General features: G+C 52.1%; 7 protein-coding genes across 7 annotated transcripts; 5 read left to right on the forward strand and 2 right to left on the reverse strand.

The window, feature by feature from the left end:
- Positions 1 to 14: 14 nt before the first annotated feature.
- ALT_7131 (putative transporter C11D3.06) lies at positions 15 to 830 on the forward strand (the record flags this gene model as incomplete). Its single annotated transcript, XM_089600189.1, has 1 exon — positions 15 to 830. The coding sequence occupies one exon, from the start codon at positions 15 to 17 to the stop codon at positions 828 to 830; it is 816 nt and encodes a 271-aa protein (XP_089455651.1).
- Positions 831 to 2,018: 1,188 nt separating this feature from the next.
- Positions 2,019 to 3,566, forward strand: ALT_7132 (agmatinase; the record flags this gene model as incomplete). The annotated part of the gene is made up of 7 exons (XM_089600190.1): positions 2,019 to 2,391; positions 2,439 to 2,544; positions 2,594 to 2,815; positions 2,866 to 3,083; positions 3,143 to 3,235; positions 3,283 to 3,433; positions 3,482 to 3,566. The coding sequence occupies 7 exons, from the start codon at positions 2,019 to 2,021 to the stop codon at positions 3,564 to 3,566; spliced, it is 1,248 nt and encodes a 415-aa protein (XP_089455652.1).
- A 3,413-nt stretch (positions 3,567 to 6,979) lies between these two features.
- On the forward strand, positions 6,980 to 12,488 carry ALT_7133 (uncharacterized protein; the record flags this gene model as incomplete). The annotated part of the gene is made up of 5 exons (XM_033557334.2): positions 6,980 to 7,142; positions 7,235 to 7,558; positions 7,612 to 7,787; positions 7,850 to 11,884; positions 11,940 to 12,488. 5 exons carry the CDS (start codon positions 6,980 to 6,982, stop codon positions 12,486 to 12,488), a joined length of 5,247 nt encoding a protein of 1,748 aa, XP_033413225.1.
- A 782-nt stretch (positions 12,489 to 13,270) lies between these two features.
- ALT_7134 (GDP-Man:Man(1)GlcNAc(2)-PP-dolichol alpha-1,3-mannosyltransferase) lies at positions 13,271 to 15,568 on the forward strand (the record flags this gene model as incomplete). The annotated part of the gene is made up of 3 exons (XM_033557332.2): positions 13,271 to 13,846; positions 14,086 to 14,902; positions 14,961 to 15,568. 3 exons carry the CDS (start codon positions 13,271 to 13,273, stop codon positions 15,566 to 15,568), a joined length of 2,001 nt encoding a protein of 666 aa, XP_033413223.2.
- Positions 15,569 to 15,769: 201 nt separating this feature from the next.
- On the forward strand, positions 15,770 to 17,784 carry ALT_7135 (uncharacterized protein; the record flags this gene model as incomplete). The annotated part of the gene is made up of 2 exons (XM_033557331.2): positions 15,770 to 17,605; positions 17,674 to 17,784. The coding sequence occupies 2 exons, from the start codon at positions 15,770 to 15,772 to the stop codon at positions 17,782 to 17,784; spliced, it is 1,947 nt and encodes a 648-aa protein (XP_033413222.2).
- Positions 17,785 to 18,114: 330 nt separating this feature from the next.
- On the reverse strand, positions 18,115 to 20,111 carry ALT_7136 (MFS transporter; the record flags this gene model as incomplete). Its single annotated transcript, XM_033557330.2, has 3 exons — positions 18,115 to 18,780; positions 18,832 to 19,753; positions 19,840 to 20,111. 3 exons carry the CDS (start codon positions 20,109 to 20,111, stop codon positions 18,115 to 18,117), a joined length of 1,860 nt encoding a protein of 619 aa, XP_033413221.2.
- Positions 20,112 to 21,333: 1,222 nt separating this feature from the next.
- ALT_7137 (inositol polyphosphate kinase KCS1) lies at positions 21,334 to 25,497 on the reverse strand (the record flags this gene model as incomplete). The annotated part of the gene is made up of 2 exons (XM_033557329.2): positions 21,334 to 23,296; positions 23,390 to 25,497. The coding sequence occupies 2 exons, from the start codon at positions 25,495 to 25,497 to the stop codon at positions 21,334 to 21,336; spliced, it is 4,071 nt and encodes a 1,356-aa protein (XP_033413220.2).
- Positions 25,498 to 26,009: the final 512 nt, after the last annotated feature.

Consider the following 26,009-nt stretch of genomic DNA (forward strand, 5'->3'; position numbering starts at 1 on the left):
GCTACACCTTCAAGATGGGCCTGCTAGGCGCTCCCTTCGCAACAGGTATATCCTACTGGCTATCCTTTGCCCTCCTCGTCCTGTACGCACGGTTCATCGCCGGCTCGGAATGCTGGGGCGGCTGGTCGCGAGAAGCCTTCAGCAACCTCGGCACATTCGCCCGTCTCGCCTTCCTGGGCGTCATTCACGTCGGCACGGAGTGGTGGGCCTTTGAGATTGTCGCCCTCGCCGCCGGCCGTCTGGGAACCATTCCGCTAGCTGCGCAGAGCGTGATCATGACCGCCGACCAGGTCCTCAATACCATCCCTTTTGGGGTGGGGGTTGCCGCATCAGCGCGCGTCGGCAATCTCCTCGGAGCTAGGGATGCGGGTGGTGCTGCTCGTGCTGCGAATACAGCTGCGTGGTTGAGTATGGTGCTTGGCGGAGTGGTCTTGGCCGTGCTTATGGGTACAAGGAATGACTTTGCGAGGATTTTTAACAATGACGAAGGGGTCGTGCGGCTGACAGCTGAGGTGTTGCCGTATGTTGCTCTGTTTCAGATTGCGGATGGGTTGAATGGGAGCTGTGGGGGGAGTCTGCGTGGTATGGGCCGGCAGCATGTGGGCGCTATGGTTAACCTGGTGAGTTATTACTGTGGCGCGTTGCCTCTGGGGATCTGGCTTGCGTTTCATGGGTGGGGGCTGAAGGGGCTATGGGTGGGACAATGCATTGCGCTTTATATTGTCGGGTTGTTGGAGTGGTTGATTGTGGCTTTTAGCAACTGGGATACGGAGGTGGAAAAGGCCTTTCGGCGGATGGATGTGCATGAGCGTCTTGAGACGGAGGTGTAGATACAGTAGTTGCTACGGCGGAATAGACAAACTAAAGTAAATAATACCACGAAGCAATTCGAATGCGAAGGCACTGTCTGCTTCTCACCACCTACAATGAGAGGTACATAGATACCTGAGGCAGGTCAAACGTACTCGTGTATCTTTGATACTCCCCCGTCATCTGAAGCTGTAGGTCAGAGCATCTTCACGTCATATGTGAGCAAACACTTATTGGAAAGAATAAGACGATAAGAACGCACTGCTGGTAACTCCATTTCTTTTGGTCATCATTGGAAAATAGTCCATATCGTTCGCTGTCTCTCGACGGTCTAAAAAGGAAGGACGATTGAGAAGCATAACGAGACTAGTGGCTGCAGATAAGCTATGCTTCCCCGGAATCAAAGAGTATCCACTCGAAATGCCAGTTCAGCATGCAGCTAACTTTCTCCAACGGAGGAATGAGTCTAAGAGGACTGTTGAAATAGGGTTGCTTGTTATCAGAGACACCCCACACGTCAAGATAGCGTTGAGATAAGCCACCAGCACTCAACTGATAAGAAGTCAGCTATCAATTCGTCTTTTGCTTCGTTGATATTTCTGGAACCTTGTCTTCATCCTCTTCCGGCCTTCCTTTCTGGGAAGGGACCTGAAATTAACATGCCTAGATTGCATATTGCTTTTTCCCAGTATCCACCCAAGCGAGGTTTCTGCAACGGTCCTGATGTCACTGCTGCATTCCTGCCCCATAGGCATATCTGCTGGCCAATGCGTTTCTGCAGATAGAGATTCTGCCTAGTCAAGCGCTACTTCTCCTGCTATTACCTAGATTTGATCAAGTGCAGAAGTACAAGCTGTCAGCCGTTGCGAGTCTGGCCCACTGAGCTCCAAATTCTTAGAGCCTAACTCCTTTGGTGAGAGACATCTGATGCTCGAATTGACTTTGCTTGCTCAATATAGGAAGTTGTCTGGAGATATGATACCTTACCAGAACGTCCTCCAATGATTACAAGATCGTCAACCTGTGCGAAATCGGAGTGCTCCTTTGTCGAGCTTCAACCCCGCAGACTCCAATTATCTGCGAGATCATACACGGAATGGACAGAAATTTGCATTGGACCGTGTGGTCATAAATATATCCATCCACCTTCGCAGCTGGTATCTTTCTCATCCACAAGGTTCTCTATACAATCACACTAGTACTGCAACATGATCACTTCCACATTGAGTCTTTTGGCACTTTCCGCCATTGCGTCTGCGCATAGCGATCATCGGCAAAAGGCTATCGCTGGTCCACATCAAAGCCTGTGGTACAATACTATCCCAGGTGATGGTGGCACTCAGGCGGACTCTGTCTTCTCTGGCATTTCGACGTTCGGTCGTCTACCATACTTCCCTTGTCTCTCCAGCGAGGCAGAGAAATACGATATCGCCTTCATCGGTGAGTTTGAATCTGTCTACTGGCCTTTCCGTAAAGTGCTCACAGTCCAGGCGCTCCCTTCGATACTGGCACCTCATATAGACCTGGTGCGAGATTCGGCCCGAGTGGCATTAGGCAAGGTTCTCGCCGTCTCAATCTCTAGTACGTTGTAATAATGCTACCCATGCTTACGATGGTGGTTTGGCAAGGCTCACGCAAATTGGGATTTAGCGGTGGCTACAACGTACCATTGGAAGCGAATCCATTCGTTAGTGAGCTGAAGGTTATGGATTGTGGTGATATACCTGTGACATCGTATGTTCTCTATGTATCAAAGATATCATGACTTTGCTCACTGGACTAGGTACGACAATGCTTGGGCTATCCAACAGATTGAAGAAGGACACAACAGCTTGCTCATGCGCAAGCCTTTCACCGATGCGGACGCTGAAGGATTGTCCAGGGCGGGAAAGACTCTGCCGCGCATCATCACCCTGGGTGGTGATCATACCATCACACTGCCGTTGCTGCGCAGTATCAACAAGGCTTACGGGCCCGTGACTGTGATTCATTTTGACAGTCATCTGTAAGTTCACGTCCATGCGAATGATAGGATGCTGGATTGACGGTTCCCAGGGACACATGGAAGCCCAAGGTCTTTGGCGGTTCGCCTAGTCAGGTTGCTGCTATCAATCACGGAACCTACTTCTACCATGCTGCCATGGAAGGTCTCCTGAAGAACGACACCAACATCCATGCGGGCATCAGGACGACCCTTTCTGGACCCTCAGACTATGAGAACGACGGATACTGCGGCTTCGAGATTGTCGAGGCGCGTGAAATTGATACTATCGGTCAGAATCCACTCAACCAAGTGACTGTCGCGTTTGAGCGATATGCTGACATGCAGCAGGAACCGAAGGAATCATCAAGAAGATCAGAGACCGAGTCGGCACCGAGAACCCTGTCTACCTCTCCATTGATATCGATACCCTTGACCCTGCTTGTAAGTTTCGCCACGATGTTAAGCATCCCTCTTCTGACGATGGATAGTTGCACCCGCAACCGGGACCCCCGAGACTGGAGGCTGGTCGACCCGTGAACTGCGCACCATCATCCGTGGCCTTGATGGCCTCAACTTTATCGGTGCGGATATCGTCGAGGTTGCTCCAGCTTATGATACGAACGCGGAGCTTTCTACCATGTATGTTCCTCCCTTTTTGATTTGAAAAGGTGGTTGACCGTGTCTTAGGGCCGCTGCGGATGTCCTTTACGAGGTTCTTACCATCATGGTTAAGAAGGGACCATTGTCTATTTCCAAGGGACATGAGTTGTAGGTCGAGGATTCATTGCGTTGTACAAGGCGTGTTGCAGCAGACTCCTTGAAGGCAATACTATATATATCTAACTGAAGATACATGTATATATACCACTCCCTAGCATAAGGCTGGGGTTATTATTCTTTTCAGTAGTAGATAGGACACCCTTCTATGAAGACAGGGCTTCGGAAAACAATATCGTATCATAGTCTTAGCCTTATATCCGTTCCAAATAAAGCAGACAGATCACATCCTGTGCGCAGCCCCTTGCGTCGGAGAAAAGCAAACTGCAGAAACCTAATTCCAGCGACAGATGATGTCGACGAGTCTACTACCTACTCTAATTTTCCTGATAGGTTATCATTTGGCGAGTACAGTATTCTGTCATTTCATTCATGAAATGAGAACGGTCACTTAATCCAGGGACCTCTCGAAGAAAATGAACTGATCCAAGCCAAACAATCAATAATTCATCTAGTGTAACAATTCATCCATAATTGTAATCAGCATCGAGTCCTTGCATCCGACAGGGATCTTGCCGACTTGCAGGGCTGTCACTGTCAGAGTCAATATATTATTATCACGGTCAGATATCTGCATTGCGAGCCGGGATCCGAGGGCTGTGGCGTATCTCAATGCGCCCCTTGCTTATGATTCTATCTGAGTGTTTGACGAGCCGTATTCAGATTCGATGAGCTTTCTAAGTGGGGGATGGCTTGCCGTGGCTTTGATACGTTCATGGACTGGGTTAATTGGGCTGCCAATACTACTCGTACTGAAGGAGCTTAAGAGCACGGTCCAACAGCTCGTCTGTGGATATTGCGAGGATTTGACTTTTAGCGATGAATCTAGACAGACTTAGGGAATCTCTGGCATGTATATAGGACCATGGTGTTCGAGTTCCTATTATGGATTAGAAGACCTAGTCTAGACTAAGGCACCTCTGGATGAGAAGAGTGTCCAATGATTTTGGTTAGTATGACTGTAGCTTATGTCGGTTGATCATAATAATAATAACTGAATCCTTTCACTCGTCTAAGGCATCAACCTCGTGGCAGATCTCAGCTTCCTCGTAAGTATGCGATGGTCAACTTGATTTCCTTTTTTGTCTCCCAGCCCGTTTGTTAGCAGATGTGACATGGCGATCGAAATTTAAGGTGCACTGTAAAGTTCAGGTCGGGAAGAACCAACTTTCTAGTCAGGTGTCATTTCAGATAGATTTCAGTATACTTAAGAAGTACTTATGCTAGTTTTCTTTCTTGCTTCGTGCAACGCACATGAGAGATTATGAGCGGATCAGGGAATCGCTTTACATTTGGTTCCTTTGTGCCGGAAGTTTTGACCCAAGATGAGGGTTTGTTGCGAACTTGCGAAGATCTACGATCATTTGTTTGTGGAAAGAGGACAAGGCTTACAAAGTGTACAATTAAGCCGTAGGATTTCTACTAAGGCTGACTTGATAAGTTGATATCGCTTTTTGAACAGTGAATACAGACCTCAGTCGTTGGTCTCTGACTCTCGGCCAAATGGCAAGGACCTAGCCGTTAGGATCGTCCCGCTTGACAGCACTTGAATCACCGATGGTTTCACCATCTGATTTAACTTCTCGTTTCGCAGTGACAGATTCAGGAACATGCGATGACATGCGGTCCGTGGATAACGGCCATCCTAGCTACTCTGTTCATATACGGAGTATCTACATGGGCCATGGGTTCATCCCTACTTGATTATATCAATAATCGAACAAACGGTACTCACTATCGAGTACAGTCACGTTTGTCGAGGTCAATCCCAGAGGCAACCATAATGTCAAACGAACTTTATGCATTATCACGACTCGATAATTATTGCATCCCCCGGCAAAGAAACATGCGGATATCCGATCCCACCAAGCCACCAAGGCAAAGCTTCTGGTTCCTGGATTAATTTATCGAGTGTCCACCGTTACTCCACTGTAGCAAACCGTGGAACCTCATTCCGTGCCATGTGGGAAGCCGTGGTTGACAGTAGTACGGTAAGGTAGTGCACTGTTGTCGAACCGATCCAGGAACGCACCGGACAAGGCGTCTAGTTGGGCACAGTAGGCTTAGTAGTAGACTCTTGTCTGAGACAGTTGATCATTGAGACGGTTCATATTAAAAAAAAAAAAATGAATCCTTCCCCCGGTCGTTCTCTGTGCCAGTCTAGGCCTAACTGGTCCAGTCCCCACTGGTTTTCCCCTGGCGTCCCTCCTGGAGTCGTAAGGTTGAGTTGAATGAGGTATTAAGGTACGGTACAACCGATGTATTTTGGATGAGTGTCCACTGACCACCACCTCTCCTTCATGATATCCTTCCTTCTTCAATGGATTCGATAATAATTATAGACACAATTTGAGATTTCCATGTAATTGGTAAAGATTGACCTGAATGATGTCCCTTATTAATAATGATGTGGCTGCCAATCTCGCCCTGGTGTTAGATTGAGACGGGAGTCGTCACATTGATACACCCTCTAACCCGCCCTGGTAAAGTTCGGCCACTCAGTCAAACAGCGCAGGCCTCGCTTTCTCGTTCGCTGCAAACCTCTCCAGACCTCCAGCTCAAAGTCTTGACTCGTCTCAGTCTCAGTCCAGGATTACAGCACTACTTGAATAGGCGTTAGCACCTCTTTAGTAGGTCGGCTAACCGTCTAAAGAGGTTGTTTAGTCTATCTAGTCCGTCCGCTGCCGGCTCTTCTCAGGAGTTCAGTATGTACCTCATCTCACCATAATAATAATAGCATTGGATTATCGCTAGGTAGTCTAGCAACTAGCCAGCGACTACCTAGGTACTACTTACAGTTGGCCATTCCCGCACCTGGCACGGAGGCTTCTTCTTTTCCCTCCTTCACTCCCTTCCTTTCCTCTCCTTTCTTGCTCTGTAGGGAGGTTACCTTTTTCTTTTCGCTCATTCTTATCCTCATTCTGCGAGATCCTCACTCCTTGGGCCTGTCTCAAGTTTTTGTGTATGTATGTTTCCTTGTCTCTCTGCGGTGGTGTGCGCATTCCCGGACACCCCAAACTCTATAATTGATTTATTGGCGGCCGTATCCTTCAGGGGTTTCCATCCTAAAACTAATGCTTATCTGTCTCTCGTTATCCACAGAACTCATCACAATTCCCTCCTTCCGCTTTCACTGCACATAGAGAATTATCAATTTATCCTCAAGCTCGCCGATTGCCGCAGGACGACAAATCGTGCGCATTTCTGACGAAAGGCTGCCCGGCCAACTCAGCACCGAAACGACAAAAACAACACGCAACGAATCATCATTTGACCACTCCACGATTACGACTCATGACGCCCTCTCTGTCCGCTTTCTGACAACTCATCCATTGCGTTCGAGTTCGAGTCGATCCTTCTGGTTCCCTGACGTCAATCGCGCATTGCAGTCCACCTCGGTAAACCAACATGACGGTCTCGCCGCCGGGTTCGCCCACCACGGCTACGCCGCAGCGGCCTTTCAGTGGCATCATGCGGACCCCGCGAAGTAACAGCCGTCTGAGTATGAGCAGTAAAGTCGGTGGAGGAAGTCGGGCCTCCGACGAGGATGGGAAAACAGCGGTCAAAGTCGGTATGTGTCCTGGGAATGGCCCCTGACCATGGAAAAGTCGCGAGGGACAAGGGAGGTCATGTATCTGAACCAGGAAGCTGATGTGATTATAGCGGTCCGTGTACGACCCCCGCTGAAACCCACCGATCCCGGGTACGAATTGATTCCGCAACGTTTCCAGCGATCTATGGTTCATGTCACGTCACCGACGAGTCTTGCGGTCGATATCCCACAAGGTCGGAAGTTGTTCGTGTTTGATCGGGTCTTTCCCGAAACGACGGATCAGAATGGCATCTGGGAATACCTTAGCGACAGCGTAAGCTCGTTTCTCCAGGGCTACAATGTTTCCATTTTGGCCTACGGCCAGTCGGGTGCCGGCAAATCGTACACCATGGGAACGTCTGGTCCCAGCGAGCAACACGATACACAGTCAATGGGTTAGGCTTGATGGGACTATTCATCTCATTCAGACTGCTGATACTACTGCTAGGAATCATCCCTCGCGCGGCCCAACTCCTATTTGAGAAACTGGACGGCCCGGCTAAGCACAATCGCAACAGTTCGACTGGCCTTCGGACACCGGCTCGATACTCGATCAGCTCTACTTCGAGCTTCGGGCGCGCAACTGCCGAAAAGAACTGGCAGTTGAAAGCCAGCTATGTGGAAGTACGACACCTTAGGGTCAACTTCGACCTTGCAGTCGAAACTGTTCGCTAACATGCATGCAGATCTACAACGAGCAATTGCGAGATCTCCTCCTCCCTGAATCAACACCTATGAGTGATCGCGGCTCGGTAGCGATCCGCGAGGATGCCAAAGGTCGCATCATTCTGACCGGCCTGCACCAAGTCAATATCAACTCATTCGAGGATTTGATGAATGCCCTGAGCTTCGGTTCCTCGATTCGCCAGACGGATTCAACCGCGATCAACGCAAAGTCCTCCCGATCCCACGCAGTTTTCAGTCTCAATCTTGTCCAACGTAAGTCAGCGGCCTCCATTACATCGCCGAAAGAGAAACGGATGTCCATGCCGGTCGAGGTACTTTCCGGCTCGGATGCTTCTGTCACGGTCGATAGCAAGCTGCACTTTGTTGATCTGGCAGGAAGCGAACGGCTGAAGAACACTGGTGCTTCCGGCGAACGCGCAAGGGAGGGTATATCCATCAATGCTGGTCTAGCTGCCCTGGGCAAGGTCATCTCTCAGCTTTCTTCGCGTCAATCGGGCGCTCATGTCTCCTACCGCGATTCGAAGCTCACCCGGCTACTCCAAGATTCTCTCGGCGGCAATGCTTATACATATATGGTTGCTTGTGTTACGCCTGCGGAATTCCACCTCAGTGAAACTCTCAATACTGTGCAATACGCACAGAGGGCGAGGGCTATCCAGAGCAAGCCGCAAATCCAGCATATTGCTGACGAAAGCGACAAGCACGCAGTGATTGAGAGGCTCAAGGCCGAAGTTGCTTTCCTGAGACAGCAGATCCGTATCGCCGAGGACAATGACCGACGAGCTGCTGGACCGCAAGAGAGGGCTGAGCGTCAAAATGAGAGGGAGAAGGAGCTTCAGAACCAATTGCTTGACGTACAAGAGAGTTATAACGCGCTGAGCCAGCGACATGCCAAACTCATTTCCGAACTCGCTCGCGATTCGGAGCACTCCACCAATGGAGAAGCAGATGATGTTGCCTCGGCCGTTGGCAAGAGCTCTGTTGAGCGACTGAAGCGGTCTCACTCTTTTGCCCAATCCGTCGAACAGGTCGTCCTCGAGTATGAGAAAACAATTCAAAGCCTTGAATCCTCCTTATCCAACACGCGATCCTCCTTGGCGGTGACTGAGAGCACTCTTCTGGAACGTGAGACCAAATGTGCCTATGTCGAGACTGTCAATGCCCAGCTGCAAGCGCGTCTCCAGAAACTTATGGACCGTGAAGCCAGCACCGAGTCCTATATGCACGAGTTAGAGTCTCGGCTCGATGGCCAGTCTTCGGGCGAGGAGAAGTACACGGCTATCATTGCGGAGCTGCGCAAGGAACTCAGCCGTGCGCGCGAAAGCGAGGCGGGATGCGAAGATTACATTTCGACACTGGAGGAGCGTCTCGCCGAAGCCGACCAAGACATGGAGCTCATGCAGCGAGAGGTTGAGCGCTTGGAACATGTAATTGAGCGTCAGCGGAGTCTCGGCAAACTCGATAGTCTTCTCTATGAGTTGGACCATGTCCACCAGAACGGCACCAGTCAGGATGACATCCAGGAAGAAATGGAGTCTTCGGCTGCTGTGAGGAGCGCCCGCAATTCCCGTCAGAGAGCCACCACTCTCGAAGTTTTGACCGAAGCCGCCGAAACGGCGATTCCTGAATCAGACGAGGATCTCGCGGAAACCGTCCCAGACATTGAAGAAGAATCAAATGTTGAAGCGGCGACAGCTGCCCACGTTGATGGCTCTGATTTGGAGGTTTTGGAAAGGGTAACAAGCCGTTTAGAGGCCGATCCTGATGCAGAGCCTCGAGCCCAGACTCCTAGCCTTACCGAGTCGAAGATCGTTGCTGATAAGCTTGAGACCGTCTCCCAAGAGCTCTTGGACCTGCGCCTGCAGCACGAGAACACGGTGAACCAATATGAACTTTTGGAGACCAAATATGAAGAGGCACTCAGGGCATTAGCCAAACTGAAACAGGACGCTGCCGACGAAGCGCGCCATCCGGCTTCTGCCGTCCAGGGACTCATTTCCCCAGTCACTGCCTCTCGACCAGTGTCTTTTTTAGAGGATGCGAAGGCCCCCGACTCGAAGAGTGGAAAACAACACTCGTTCTCGCAATCACTCTCCTCGGAGTTATCCTTGGTCGGGGAGCCTGCTGCTTCGCAAGAACCCTCTACTAACGGGCATCCTGAGCCCGCCGCAGAAATTCCTGTGGACTCGCAGGCGTCCCACAATGAGACGAACTCGCTCGAAATGGAGCAGATGCGTCAGCTACTTTCCGAGCACCAGGAAGGTGTTCACCTTATGACCCAAAAGTATGCCGAGCTGCAGGCCGAGCATGAAGGTGCCCTTGCTCTGGTGGAGACGCTCAAAACGGAGCTTCAGAAATCCAAATCTGCCTCCCCACCGACAACCCCGGGCTTCAAGTCGAATGTCATCCGGAGGAAGAGCAGCCAGAGCCTCATGTCGACGGTGGATCGTGCGCATCGCTCGCTTGCTGCCCTGAAGAACATCGCGGTAGAAAAATTCGAAGGCCAGCCCGACACAATGCAGAACTTCGAGGTTCATCTTGATGCGGCGATGCATGAGTTGCACTCGCGCATGGAACGCATTCAGTCCTTGGAGGCAGAAAACCAGAGCGTGAAGAAAGAAATGGAGATGAAGGCGACCATCATCTCTGGCCTCACTCGTGAGCGGTCCAGCTTACAAGGGGGTACACCGTCTGCGGACATGGGCCTAGTCTCGCAGTTGCGGGATCAGGTAGTCCAGCAGGAGAACCTGATCAACGAGCTCAGGGAGGCGCATGAGTCGCGCGAGAAGAAGCTGCTCGCCGAGATCGCCGAATTGAAGGATCTTCTGAAAACTCAGGAGGCAGCTGCCAAGGCTCAGGATGCGCACGCGGAAGAGCAAGACAAGAAGATCGACGACCTTCAAGGTGAATTGGTGGAGTGGAAGAGCAAGCATGAGAACGCCGTCAAATCGTTGCAGGCTTCCGAGCAGCAACTCAGTGCCACCTTGGCCGACCTGGACAAGGCACTGGCAACCGCAGATGCCATGCGCTCAGAGCGTGCTGCCGTGGACGAGACCTCTGCTGCGAAGGAGGCTGCCGCCAGAGCGCTGGAGGCCGAGAGGTCACAGCAGCAAGAGCTGGTTGAGAGTTTAAAGCAGAAGATCGAAGAGCACGAGGCTACCGCCGCGGCTCATCTTGAGAAGATTTCTGCTCTCGAGCAATCGCACAAAACAGCGCAGGAGCAGCTGTCAGATCTCCTCGCGACCAAGGACAGTACCAGCGGTGAGGTTGAAGGGTTCCAGTCTCGTGTGTCTGAACTGGAGAAAGAGATTGAGATGCACAAGTCGACCGCTGAATCTCACAAGAAGGACCTCGAGTCTCTGCAGGAATCGCATAAGAATGAATTGGCAGAACTCGAGGAGCGCGCGAAGGCTGCGGCGCAAGCTGAGTATGACTCGCGGATCGCGGAGAAGAACGCCGAACACGAGGAGGCTATGAAGAGTTTGAGATCTGAAATTGAGACATCGCGGAATGAGCTGTTGAAACTGCTGAAGATGGTTTCAGAACTGCTCAATTCCGATGTCACCGCAGACAACCTTGCAGACCAGATCCAAGATATCCTCACGCAAAAGCAACACTTTTCCGATAAGTATGCCGAGCTGATGGATGCAAATGAAGATCTTCGCAAGCAGCTCGAAGCCAAGGAGAGCGATGCCAGCAAGTTGGAAGAGCTTACCCAGCGCGAGGCTACCAAAGATGCAAAGGTGAATGAGCTTGCCATCCTCGTCGCCACTCTTGAAGATACCCTACAGCGTAAGGAAGAGCAAATTAAGAAGAAGGATGCACTCATTGAGGAGATCACCGCCGAGAAAGAAAAGAGCCTGCGTCTGGTGGAGGAACTCGAGGAGCAGATTACCAACAGCTTCGACCAACACCACAACCGTCTCTCCGTCATCCAGCATGAGCGCGATCAGGCCTTGGAAGACGCCAAGGCCAAGATTGCCACGTATGAGAAAGAGATTGAGACATATCGCATGCGGATTGAACAACTTGAGGTAAACCCTGCAGTGAAATAAATTGTGAAATCGTATCCCGACTAATGAAATCTAGCTTCAACTCAAGAATGGTACCGGCCAGGATGGTTCGCATGACCGTACCAGTTCTTTGACCTCGAATCTGCGGAAGAGTACTTCGGCAGCCTCTCTTCCTTCGCCGCCACCTGCCATTCCTCTCCCTCCCCTGCCGACTATACAGTCCGCCACCAACGGTAGTGTCTCACCTCCAAGCTCTCGCCACACCAGCAAGGAGCTGGTCAGTGTCCAGATTGTTGAAGACCAGGAGGCCCGTATCCGCACGATAGAAAAACACCTCAATGCGGAGAAGCAACTCACTGCTACTTTGGAAGAAGCTCTGGGTGATCTTGAAGCGCAGAGCAACAAGGTCAAGACCGACTGCGAGGCCTGGAAGAAGAAGGCATGGCAACTGGAGGAGGAGTTGACGACTCTACGCAAAGAGCGCAACTCGCAGCGCCTGTCGCTTCAGGCCGTCGAGGAAGAACGCAATGCCCGACGCGAAGCCGAGGCTGCTCGAGCCCAGCTCGAAGAGCGGATGAATGCGCTGAACAAAAAGAAGAAGAAGAGCACGCTCAATTGCTTTTAATCCATCGTACCCTTTGGATTCTTTTGGATCGTTCAATTTTAGTGTCTCGGACGTGACGTTTCCCCATGTTCAAAGCCCGCCCTGTGTAATATGAATTCGACGTCGATTCCCCTTCTTGATTTGTTGATACCTTTTTTGTTTTCATTTTGAGTCTTTTCCCTTCGGATAACCCCCAGCCTCCAACGCCTGATTTCACCACGGGTCATTAAATACGCTTCTTCTGGGCAATTTGCCTATGTCGGTTGACACTGTACATTTCTGCCTACCCTGTGATTACGTCTTCAGAAACCCTATTGTGGTATATTTTGTTATTACTCGTATGCCATAAAGAACGTACGGCCTGTGGTCACTCCTGTCTAAGTTCTTTGTTCCACTCTGTCTATAGTCCTTTATTTCCACACTGCCACTGCTGGGAGGTCGTTTGTAGTCTGCCTTGTTGTATGTAGGGTAGTAGTTTGAAAGGAACCAAGATTTGTTAAATAGTCCCCATAGTCCCCATAGTTCCATAGTCCGGACCATAGCCCAGAATCTTGGACCTCCGCATGGACGTGCCTCGGTTCTTCGGTATACACCATATTGATCTAACCCGCGGTAGGCCAGAGAAGGGGATCACGTCCTTGAAATTCTTACGCATCTTGAATCCATAGATTCTAATACAGTTGAGTCCAGGAAGCCTTCCTACGTTAGACAACGAGACTTTCATCGCTTCCAGAGACTCAGCAAATCGGTCGACTCGGCTAATCACTATCCCGAACACCATTCGACAAGCCAGCCGGAAGACCATGACAGCTACCTCTAGTTCAGATCCTACCTCTACAAGAGAAACCCTCCCCTTCTTCAACACCATCCCCAAATGCGCCGAGATTCTTGCGCAGCCAGACCTGAGGGTCATCCACCCGCGCAACCCAGACGCCTTCTTCCACTCGACCCTCCGGACCAACAACAGCATCCTCAAGTCTATCTTCATTTACCAACCGGCTCACCCCAGAACATCTTCAGATTCAAACGATACTGATACCCGCGCTGCCACTAACCCACACCCGCAAGAGCAAGAACGAAAACGAGAACGAGGCTATCTCCTCCTCCACCTCGGCGCCGGCGTATCAGGGCAGCCCGATATCGCGCACGGCGGGTTCCTAGCTACAGTCCTGGACCAGGTCACTGGGACTTTGATCCGGGCGAGTGGGTTAGATCGTGGACGGGGGGCGGTTACGGTTTATTTGAATGTAAATTATCAAGCGCCGGTGAAGGTTCCGGGGGTTGTTGTTGCGAGGGCGGAGATTGGGAGGGTGGAGGGGAGGAAGATTTATGTGGTGGGGGAGATTTTTGTTGCGGAGGCGGATGGGGGAGGGGAAGGGGTTTGTGTGACTTGTGAGGGGATGTTTTTGGTGAAGAGGGATGGTATTGGTAGGATTTGATTAGGTCTTGTACAGACATAGAGTAATAGAAAGAGTGATGTTGTTTTGAGGGCATGCGGAGTAGATAAGAGGATCAAGATGCGTCATCACATGACGTCGTGCCCCGTGGCTTAAGCTCAAGCTGAAGCTCAACCAACAACGCAGCAATTGCTGCAAATCACGCACACAAACTCCTCTAGGCGAAGATGGCCCGCCTCAAACCCTCCAATGTCACCATCATCCACCCAGACCTGGGAATCGGCGGCGCGGAGCGCCTAATCATCGACGTGGCGCTGGCGCTGCAGTCCCGCGGCCACAAAGTCACCATCTACACCTCCCACCGCGACAAATCACACTGCTTCGAGGAAGCGCGCGATGGCACGCTCGACGTGCGCGTGCGCGGCAACTCCCTCTTCCCCGCGCATGTCGGCGGCCGCCTACACGTCCTCATGGCCGTTCTGCGGCAGTTGCATCTGACGGTGTCGGTGTTGAGGGAGATTGCGACAACTGAAGAAAAGGACGACATCTTCATTGTCGACCAGGTCCCCGCTTGCGTGCCGCTTCTGAAAACGCTCGGCCCGCGCGCGGTGCGCAGCAGTCGCACTCGCCAGCGCATCCTCTTCTACTGCCATTTCCCTGATCAATTGCTTGCGCGCCGGAATGAGGGCGGGGAGCTGTTGCGGCTTGCGAAGACGCTCTATCGGTATCCGTTTGATTGGTTTGAGGGGTGGGCGATGAGCGCGTCGGATAAGGTCGTTGCCAACTCGAAGTTCACGCGCGGGATCGTGAGCGAGGTCTTTGGGAAGGAGAAGCTGGGGGATGTTCGGATTGTCTATCCCTGCGTCGATACCAAGGCTGGGGCGCCGGTTGGGGCTGAGGAGGGGCCGTTGTGGGGTGGGAAGAAGATCCTGTTGAGCGTGAATCGGTTTGAGAGGAAGAAGGACTTGGCGTTGGCGATTCGTGCGTATCATGGTCTTGGGGAGGAGAAGCGGAGGGGGACGCGGTTGGTGATTGCTGGTACGTTTCCTTCTCTTCCTACTGGGAAGAGCAGCTACTGACTGAGGGTATTCTACAGGCGGTTACGACAACCGGGTCCAGGAGAACGTCCAATACCATGGAGAACTAGACCAGCTGGCCACGAGTTTGGGATTGCAGACCGCGACCTCTAAAACGGTCATCTCTGCCCTATCCATCCCTGACTCGATCGACGTCCTTTTCTTGCTCTCCGTACCAACCGCCTTCCGTGATACGCTCCTCTCGCAGGCGAAACTGCTTCTCTACACTCCCATCAACGAACACTTTGGTATTGTCCCCGTCGAAGCCATGCGCGCCGGGATCCCAGTTCTCGCATCGAATACAGGCGGGCCGTTGGAAACTATCGTGGAGGGCGAAACGGGCTGGCTACGGGATGCAACGGTCGTCGCTGAGTGGACCGCGGTCATGGGCCGGGTTCTCTACGGGATGAATCAGAAGGACTTGGACCGCATGTCGGCCGCGAGCAAGGCGAGGGTGGAGAAGGAGTTCTCGCTGACTGCAATGGGTGACAGGCTTGAGGAGGAGATTGCGGACATGCTCAGCAAGGAAAGACGACCATTCAGCGGATTCCACCAGCTAATCTTCGTCTTCGCCCTGTTGGGCATTGTGTCTTCTATTTTCGCCGTGTGGGCCGTAAAGGTGATCTAGATTTGTACAATACCCCTCCTTTTCCTGTTTGTATTTAGCAATCTCAATCGTCCTCCATACACCATTTATGGTTAATATCACGTGACTTCGCGCAATGGCAACGCGGGGGAACCGCGAAACGCGTGAGAACTGGAGAAACGCCGCAGCGAAGTCGGATAAGCATCAACTAATCCACAACCTCGGTGTTCTTCAACGAGGAAAATGCCAGAGGTTATCAACCTCCTGTCCTCGACGCCGCCGCCCCCAGCATCTCAACCCCGACAGCGATTAGTGGTTACACTTCCATCCGATCCGCCCCTCTCCTCGGGTCGTCCGCCTCTCTTATCGGATGATATCGAATCACTTTTCGCCTACGATGATATAGATAAACCGGCCAAGAGACGTCGCTTAAGCGAGGAGATTGAGTCTCCACAGGAAGTAGATGCTCAGCTCTCGACGACAAATTTGTCTCTGTTCTCCGATGATGACGTCGCCTTGCCGTCTGACGGACCCTCAACACTGAAGATCCCGGCGTGGAACGAGGAGTCGGATCCTATTGTGTTTACTTCGCCTGCTCCTGTGCCCAGAGCGAGACCCCTTACCACTCGTCAAACGGATTTCGGAGAAACTAATACGATTACGATTGACGATGACGGTGACGATGCAGATGTCGATATTCTCGACGATGCCGCCACCGGGAAAGACCACATCGAAGACTTCAGTGACCAGCTTGTAATGCCGGATATTGACGAGTTAATGAGGCAGGCTAGAGCAGAAAAGGAATCTGGTCATGGAAATTCGCTCTTTTCCAGTCGAACGGCCAGTCTGCTTGCAGGTCTGCAGGAGCGCTCAAAAGCTACCAGTAGTACCGGGAGTAGGACGAAATCAAGAGCCGCAGGTCCCTCCAAAAAATCTCAGGAACGCGATGTCCTTGACCTGGACGATGATCTGTCCGAGGTAGTGGCTGAACCTCGCAAGCCAGGACGAAGGACAACGAAGCTGACCGCCGCGGAGAAAGAAGCGCGGGCTAAAGAGCGAGAGGCCGCAAAGGCGCGGCGGGAACATGAGAAACAACTCGAGAAGGAAAGACAGAAGAAGCTCAAAGAGGAAAAGGCTCGGGAAAAGCAGCTCGCCGCGGACTTGGCGGAGGCCAATAAGCTCAAGGTGGACAAGAAGGAGTCCACGCCTGAGATGATCCTCGATCTCGCGTCCTCGCTTAGGGAAACGAGTGTTGGCAATCAGAGCATTGAACTGATGAAACGGCTGGGAGTCGAGCACACATTCTTCACGAGCTCTATCCCGAATATCGTCAAGTGGCGCCGGAAGGTCACAGCCAAGTACAACGAAGCCGCCGGCCACTGGGAGCCATGTCTGCACCATATCCGCGAAGAAGACCACGTCCTCTGCCTCGTGACAGCACAAGAGTTCGTCAACATGGTGATCGCGCCCGCGGACCCGGTAACAGGCATAAGCGAACTGGAACTGCACCTCGACCGCATCAAAAAAGCCTACCCACGCCACAAACCAATATACCTCATCGAAGGCCTAGCCGCGTGGATGCGCAAGAACCAAAACTCCCGCAACAGAGCCTTCCAAGCCCAGGTCCGTCAGCAACTCGACCAGAACCAGAACCCAGACGATCCGTCCTCCTCAACCCGCCGCAGAAAACCCCCCGCCAAAACCGCCGAGTCCACCCGGCCCGTCGACGACGATACCATCGAAGACGCCCTCCTTGAGCTGCAGGTCACACACGCCTGCCTCATCCACCACACCAGCGCTGCGGCCGAGTCAGCAGAATGGATCAAGAACTTCACCGAGCATATCTCGACCATACCGTACAAGCGCGAGCGCATGGACTCCAACGACTCGGCCTTTTGCATGGATACCGGACAGGTCAAACCCGGCGAGGACAAGGCCGATACCTTTGTCAAAATGCTCCAGGAGGTGAATCGCGTCACTGCGTCCATGGCTTATGGCATCGCGGCGAGGTATCCCTCCGTCGTGGACTTGGTGAGAGGGATGCGCCGGCATGGGCCGACCATGCTGGAAGATGTCAAGGTATGCTATGCGCTTAGCCCCCTATCTACCCCAATTCACGTTTTGAATTTCGCTAACTTGATTTGAAGAAATCTGCAAACAAGAACGGTGCCCTGACGGACTCGCGCATCGGCCCGGCTGCGAGTAAACGGCTGTACAAGGTGTTTATGGGTCTTGATCCCTCCTCTACGAATATCTGATTTGGCTTGCTCTGTATCTGTTTATTGAACTTGGTCTTGTTCCCATGTTGTACATGAATACCCCTCTATTCTTTCTGGTCGTCATTGTTGCCAGGATGTTGGCATATGTTATCCTTGGTATGGACTAGGTTTCGTCGGTTGCTGGAATGTGCAAATACATCGTGATCAGGACTCAATAGATGCAGACATATGTTACATGTGTCTCTCGCTCATCTAGCTGCTGAAAATAACAAACTTAGCCAAAAGGGAACCCGCCACCTCATAGAGATGCTATATCTCTATACCATGACAAATCCAGAATATTCCAAACGCCAAAGATGGAAGAATGTATCAAACAACAACGCCTCTTCGTCGCCAACCCCTCCAGGCAAGTATCCACGCAACTACAGCCACCCACACACTGAGGGTGCATCCGACGGCCCAGAACCCGTAGCACCGCCAGCCATGGCACTGTCCGTCCGGTGAGCCGTTCCCGCCGTCCGTCGCGTCCTGGTATCCTCGCGAATAGATGACTCCCCACATCGCGGCACCGGCAGCAGGGACCATGGCCACGATGCCCCAGTTTGTGCCAAAGTTCTCGACTCCCCACACGACAGAGATGATGATGGGGACGAGAGAGAAGGCGCTGCCGTAGCCTAGGCCTATCAGCGCGGTTGTTACGTGTGAGAGACCTGGATGCTGGAGGGGTAAGGGGGATGAGAGGAGGAGATAGCCGACGGAGAGGAGGAGGGCTGAGGGCAGAAGGAAGGCGAGTCGCGAGAGGGTGGGCCTGTTTGCGGTCGAATCTGATGACGAGGAGCGACGGCCAGCTTCTATGTTTGCCGGGAACAGATGAGTGGCCGGGGGGGCGAAGAAGTCCGAGAGAGATCCTGTCAGCAGTCGGGCTATAGTGGACGTGAGCGCTATCGTAGTCACATGTGTAGAGGGCAGACCTGCTGGAGGCGGAGCATTGGGAGGGTATAATTCCGGCGTGAGTGTCTGAATGATTGTGCCCAACTAGGAGGTCAATTAGTTATCGTCTACTGGAATAGTAGGAGGTAGACTTACGTTGTTGATGTACGCTTCTCCTGGACCGGTGACCAGGAAGAAGCCGAGTGCAAGCCACCACATGGTCTGATCTTGCAGAAATAGTCGCGTTTCGAAGTTCAGCAACCAGTTCTTCTTCCTCCGTTCCTCCTCCTCTCTTTCCTTCTCGAGTCGCGCCGCTTCACGTTCTTCTTCAGAGAGGGTCAATGATAGCTCCGGGTCCGGCACATCTCTGTCAGCAGCCTCGGAAAACGTGCCATAAGCCGCCTGCACTTCGCTTCGAGGCCGGAAGAACTCGCTTTCCTCGAGGAGACCGCTGCGCTCGAGCTCCTCGACAGCCTCATCGATGTACTTGTCCTCTTCCTCGTCAACAATTCTCAATCCGAAAGTGCCAATGACTCCCAGGCAGAAGAGAAACAAGGCAAGGAACAGAAAGTACCGGAAGACATCTACGTCACCACGGCTTCCATCCTCGCGGCGTTCACATAGCACGTATGTGGCTACCTGGCTCTGCCACATGCCACTCAGACCGAACCCCGCAATAGGGACGGCAAGCATGATACCCTTGTGTTTGCCGCGACCAAAGTTCTTAGCGCACGTTGTCACCGCAGCCAGGTACATACAGCTTGTAGCCGTCCCGATAGCAACGAATGCCACAACCATCACCCAGGGCGGCCATCCTTCTCCGCCCGCCTCAGGAAGCGGGCCACTCCTATATGCAAAGGCAGCCAGCAGGTAACCTCCTCCAAAGACAAGCCCTGATAACAACGCCAGCGGAGAAGGCGTGTACCGATCGCAAAGGTAACCGAACAATGGCACGGGAAGGTACATCGAGATCTCCGCCGCGATGGAAACGGCGTTCACCTGAAGCTGACTGTAATGGAGCCGAGTGAGGAAAAGAGGCCCGTACAGCGAAAAAGCAGTGATGCTGCCGGCTCCAAGACTAAACGACCACGCTTACTGTCAGTACATTTACAACGACGGGTCAAACGATAGCATCTACGGACTGCGAGAAAGGGGACGGCCAACCAGCTGATCACCCCCACCACAAAGCTGCATACACGCATCACTTCCATTGCCATCTTACGACGGTCTCTCTCGACGATCTCGTCAACCACATTGTTCAAGAGGCCTTCACTGCCACCGTCGAGATTTCGGATGGCGGACAGTCTCGAATCGGATCGCGGCCGTCCTTCTCCAGTCCCATCGACGCCGTCACCAATGTCATGGAGTAGGGGTCGATGATCATCAAAGTCCCGCTTATCAATTGCTGGCTCGTATTGTTGATCAGGCCCTGCCATTGTGCTTGTATATCAACTGTAGCTCTATGGAGTGCCAGGAGGTAGCAAATAACACAGCACTATCGGCTGAGAAGTTGTTATACTGTAATATATATACGCGATAAGTATACCTCTGCCGTCAGCAGATTGTAGAGCGGCGTTTCAGTGAGATGGACAGTTCTCCAGTCCAGCTGGGATAAGCAATTGACCACCTGATAACGAAAGTCGGCTCTCCCTGCGGCCCCGTCAGGTCAAGTAGCAGATTATTAACGTGATACTGAATAAATAGTCAAGATGCAAGGAGAGCGCCGGCAATTCTAGAGCGCGCTATTTGAACACTGTTGATCAATGCCATGGATGGAGAAGCCGTGAGTTGTCTTGTTGACAGGGTCTCAAGCGCACGTCATCAGAGATACACCGCTTATCAACGGTGCACGTGACAGTTCCCTAAACAGACAGCACATGATCATGCCTGGTCATCACCTGATTATGCCGAGTCATGTACAAGCAAGATTCATGACAAAAGGTAGACTTGGTTGAAAATTACGGATTTACACGATTTGAGCTATCTAAATTGGTATTCATCGATGTACATGAACAATCCGAATGCGTCCCATGCTTGCAGTCTGAAAGAAGGGAAAACAAGTAACCCAGGGACTCGGGCAGGTTCCCGAGGGGTATAATAATCACTAAGACATGTCCGAGAAGAGAACAACAATTGGAAAGAAATGAAGCCGAAAAGTGAAAATTATGATCTCATACACACCATCAGAATAGAAGATGCTCCCGAGCAGATGATCCTCCTCTATGATGCTCCAGGCACGGATAGACAAGACCCAAGAGGCGAGCATGGTATCATTATCAATCGTAAGTATCGTAGCACGCGTCACTTCAATGATCTTCTTGAGACCTCCCTGTATCCCCGTTCAGATCATGACGGCGTCATAGCACGCGGATAATGTCATTAGACAGAGTCCAGTATGCGAGGAGGAATGAAGAGAAAGATAGCAGAAACAGAAACATCGTTATCCCAGCACCCTGTCATGCAAAAATAGAAAGGACGCCATATCCATGATACTCCGGTGCATTGAGTTGAAAATCCGATCAAATGCAGAGCCGCTAACTCCAAGCACGGAGAAGTCATTAGGAATGAGAAAACAAGATAGATGAATGGAATATTAAAGATTGCTCCGCTCAAAACCGAGACGTTTGAGGTAGAGACTAGTGGAATGGTCGGTGGAACTCAGAAGCTGACTTCACCGGGATCCTCCTCCAGCACGCTCTCGTCCCAGAACCGGTCCGTCGATTCCTCGCGACCGGCATCACGAGATCGGAGAGCGATAGCTTCGCCTTCACCCCGCTCAACAAATTCATCTTGAGTGACTTCCTTGAGAATGCGTTGAAAGTACATTCGAAGTGAGCGAAGTCCACGGAGATACCCACGGTCAATATCATCCGGGTGCTGGGGCGGGCAGGGAGCATCTGGAGGAAGTTCGTCTTCGCCCGTGACGCAATTTGCAAAGTCGACTATCTTTAGATGTACTTCGGTATTGTTGTGTCCGTCCTCGGAGGCACGGCGGTGAAGAGATGCCCGCTTGTCGGCGTTGTGAGTTTCATCGACTTGAGGTTTTTCGGTAGGATTTTGCTCGCCATCGTACAGAATCAGTAAGCTGCTAGCATACAAGCGATAACGCTTGAGCTTTCGAATCATATTCTCCAGTTTTGCCAGCTTATCCAGAATGATGGGAATTTTCTTCGCCACGCTCCTGTAAGAAACGCCGTCGTAGAGAAAGCGTGTGAGGGCATCCTGGAATTCACGCCCAGACTTGAGATCCCGTCCGAAATACTTGTCCTCGAACGTGTATTCCTGCTTCCTCACATTCCAAGTCTGCATGCCGCAAAGTCGGACACCCAGCTGCTGAGATGTGGTGGACTGGCATTTGCGCCTTTGAGACTTTCGCTTCTTCTCGCTGGCTTCTATGCCGTATTGGCGGGTACCCATCTTCAAGTCCAACACGCAGGGCTTGTTCATACCAGCTGTGAGATCCTCCAGCAAAAGGAAAAATTGTACCCTTTCGTCTTGCCTAGTTTGAGCCTCCTTGGGATTAGAAGGGACAGTCATTTGAGAATCATCCTTCGCCTGAAGGCGCAAGGACTTTGACGGGCTATCGCGGGCGGCCAATGGTGCAGATGGTACATCGTTAGACGTATCATCCTTGTGAATCAGCGCAGTAGTGGAGCCGTTCACATGGGGATCGCTAGATGAAAGCAAGGAGGCGTCGCGTTCCATCGAAAATATACCATCTTCTTTATCGCCACCATAGCCATCATCCTCGAAAAACATGAGTTGACCGACACCCTTATTGGAGCTGATGCTTCCCCGTCTTTGGAGACCACTGCCTGAATGGCGTCTCCTGACCCGCCGGGTTCGACTGAGCGAGCTGGCGCGAGGTTGTGGTTCTTCAGTCCGGACCTTCTCGAGGCGGTCATGGCCTGCCTCAAGCGCCGTCGAGGCGGAAGAGGACAGAGCTGGGCTTTCCTTGGACGGCTTCGAAATATCAATGCCCGAAGAACTGGATGCTGCTTCAACGCGCTCTGATGCGTATCGATGCAGACTTGCGCTCTGGTCCTCAGACAGATTGGCCCGTCGACGGCCACTGTCCGAAGACGTCCTTGGCAGATTCAAGTGACCGCGGGCATGTCGCCGGTGATGATGGATGGCGGGAGGGCTGAAGACCTCTCGAAGGACCTGCTCCTGCAACTTCCTGTTCACGGTTGTGGCACCCCATCTAGCGATGGGCTTGTCCAAGGTTGGAGCAGAAATGCTGCCTGCGGTAGATCCACCGACCGATTGCTTCCCACCTGACGCGTGATTCCCGTTCAAAGACCGCCGACTGCCTGACGCGGCACAATCAGCTGTCCTAGGTCTTTGACAGCGCATGAACAGATCAGCCGGAATAATATGGCGGTTGTTCTCGAGTATCACCTTGGGGATGACACCGGTCACTTGTTTTTGGCTGAAAATTCGTTCTGGCTCCGCGTCTCCCGACTGGCTAGGCTTGCTAATGCTTGTTTTCCTTGAGTCCTTCTCATCTTGTGTGAGCTCCTTGCTGTGTTCAGTATCTGTGGGTTCGGCATTGTTTCCTGACGAAGCTTTGGGACGCTTCGAATTCTTGGAAAAGGTCACATTCAGGACACCAATATATCTAAATAGAGGGAATCATTGTCAGCGAGGTCCAGAAGTCAAGGTAGAGAGAATGTCAAATCATATCATATATTTATAGCTGAGCCTGCCTTACCTGGGAAGAAACATGAGCATTTCAGGGTGTCTGCGTTCAATTCGCTCGTAGAATTCGTTCTCCCGATTGTTGAGCTGTTTACAGACGGCACGTCTTGAGAAACGGAAAACCGTGGTATGACCACCCACTTGATGTCGATAAGGCTTCAGTTCAACCGCCCCTACGGGTGCTGTCGAACTGTGCTTCCGTCGTGGACGCGGGAAGCGAGCACGCTGAGTTGGAGTAGCGGTCGGGGTCACGTCAGCATCGTCGGTCAAGCTCGATTCCTCGTCTCGAGCAGACACACTGCTGTCATCCGCAGAGGCAAACTCGGACTCACATGTAGAGTATTCGCCGCTGCGTTCTGAAATGGCGCCAAGAGGTTTGCGATCATATTCTTCTAGTGTAGGGGAGTGCATGTCTTGTAGCTCGCCATGGAGAATCCTACTCTCATTTTTAGACCGAAGCGATATATCCACATGACTGCTTTCCTGCCCAATAGGCACGGTATGTACTTTCGGCACCAGAGCAAGATTACTCTTCGGCGCCGACTCATCGAACCGCTCCACGTCTGGCTCATTCTCAAGGAAAGGCTCGACTTGGTCGACTTCTTCGGAGACAGTGACACGCTCATGCGGAAAGTATACAGCAGACGAGATCTGTTCCTCTTCTTCATCGTCGAATTGCCCCGAGTCCCGACGTTGTTCTCGAATTGTATCTGGTGGCGAGAGCCCATCACTAGGTGGAATCTCCGCAAAATAGTCTCTGCCCCTTTCAGCATACTGGGTTGGAATACTCTTGGAGAATGAGGAACCACGGCCACCTCCCGGAGTCAAGTGGAAAGATCGAATTTCCTCCAGCAAACTGCGCGGCAGTGACTTGGGCTGGCGTTTGGAGACATCATCACTCAGGGTATGCGGACGATTCTCTTGCCATGGGGTCGGCCCTATCGACGGAGCAGCGGAAAGTAAGAGCTGAGGTGAGCTCTTGGAAGTTCGAGGACCAACGTCCTCTGACAGCAAATCTCCCGCTTGTGTGTGGGAACGATCCCGAATCTGTTCAGGCTCTGAAAGGACAGTGACGTCCGACGTTTCGTCCTGCGTCGGAAACTCCCCGTGCTTCCCGTCTCTATCCTCCCTTCTTTTGCGGTCAGGCGAGGTCGTATTCTCCTTGAACAAGCCGAGGTAATGACTAGACTTTCGACTACGTACGTGAGAGGTAGGCTCCACGTTCGTCAGATTGGCCTCAATGGAGTTCTCAACCCTGGCACGTCGGGTCCGACTCGCACTCCGCTCAACTCTAGTCTCGCAATGCCGGTCTCGGATTTGTTCCGGATATTCAGGGTGATGGGATGGCGAGTCTCTCAAAGAGGCAGATATCAGACTGAGATTGGGAACGGGATCCTCTAAATGGGTGTGTTTAGTGCCAATACCATCCGAGAAAGCTTTTCCGGGAAGGTGCGAACTCTCCCGGACAGGAGCGTTCAGTTTCCTGTCCGGTTCCTTGTGAGGTGTGTCCCAAGCTACATCTGAAGCAACGGGTCGTAGTGACGAGGGATGGACAGGGAGGGATGGCGAAACGTAGGTAGAGGAGCGCAACGGGTGAGTTCTACGAATTTCGATTTCCATGGGGGAGCGATCGACGGAAGGGCGACGGAAGGGAATTTTCAAAGAGGAAATTGGCGAAGCGGGCGCATTATCGAGTCCCGGAGACAAGTCGGTCGTCAAGGCAGTATCAACATCTTGTACGGGGCCCAGTTGCGGTGTGTTACTGGTTTCGTTATCTGAGGGAAGATAGTGGGTTGCGAAGATGGAATCCCTTTCGGAAAGCTGGGGGCTGTGAGACCGATCAGGGCGGGAGAGCCTCTCCAGGGGAAGAGTCAATGCCCTTTTTAGGGTAAAGCCAGATGCAGGTTTAGACCATTGATGAGCAGTGGGGGATTCAGCGCGGGATGGAGAAGGAGCTTGCTGAACATCCTGATGCATGAGCTGCTGGTCGCGAGTGTTGTGGCGACGCTGCTTGCCGGAAGAGAGCTCAGGCCGTGCAGAGCAATCATGTTGGGCAGACGCAGCAGGTGTCACCAGGGTGTCAGGCAAGGTGTTCTCAGACGCAGATGGTGGCCTTGACATGGGGAGGACATTGGTTGGGGGGTGTGGTAGCTGCACGGAATCGAATGAGAAGCCGAGCAGGGAAAAAAAAAGGGCGTTGTTGAAGGGAAGATTATGGTTGGTGTTTCAATTCAAAGGCGGAAAGCGAAGGCTTGGAGGAGGGAGATTATTCTCTGGCGTCACCGGGTTTTAGTTTTCTTACTAAGTTAGAACTAGAAGCTAGGCGGTAGGGGAAAATCATCGAGAATATCAAGGAACACCAAGCCACGTTCCGGGGAGAAATGATCTTACAGGCCAGCGAAATGCGACGGAGTCGTCGGACGGGACAACCTGAAGAATTAGAAGGTCGTTATCAATGCGGTATTATTGACTTCGTGTCTAGGTAGTTGTCCGGCTGGACAAACTATGGAATGAAGTGATTATTGTCGGTTTATTGGTATGTAGGTAGCAGTAAGGGCGAGGCGGAGGATGGATGATTTAATCAGAGAAGCATTATAGTAAAGACCTTAGGATGCCGGGATAAACAACGAAAC

This window comes from Aspergillus lentulus (assembly GCF_001445615.1).
Source record: "Aspergillus lentulus DNA, contig: Alt12, strain: IFM 54703, whole genome shotgun sequence".
NCBI classification, from domain to species: Eukaryota; Fungi; Ascomycota; class Eurotiomycetes; order Eurotiales; family Aspergillaceae; genus Aspergillus; species Aspergillus lentulus.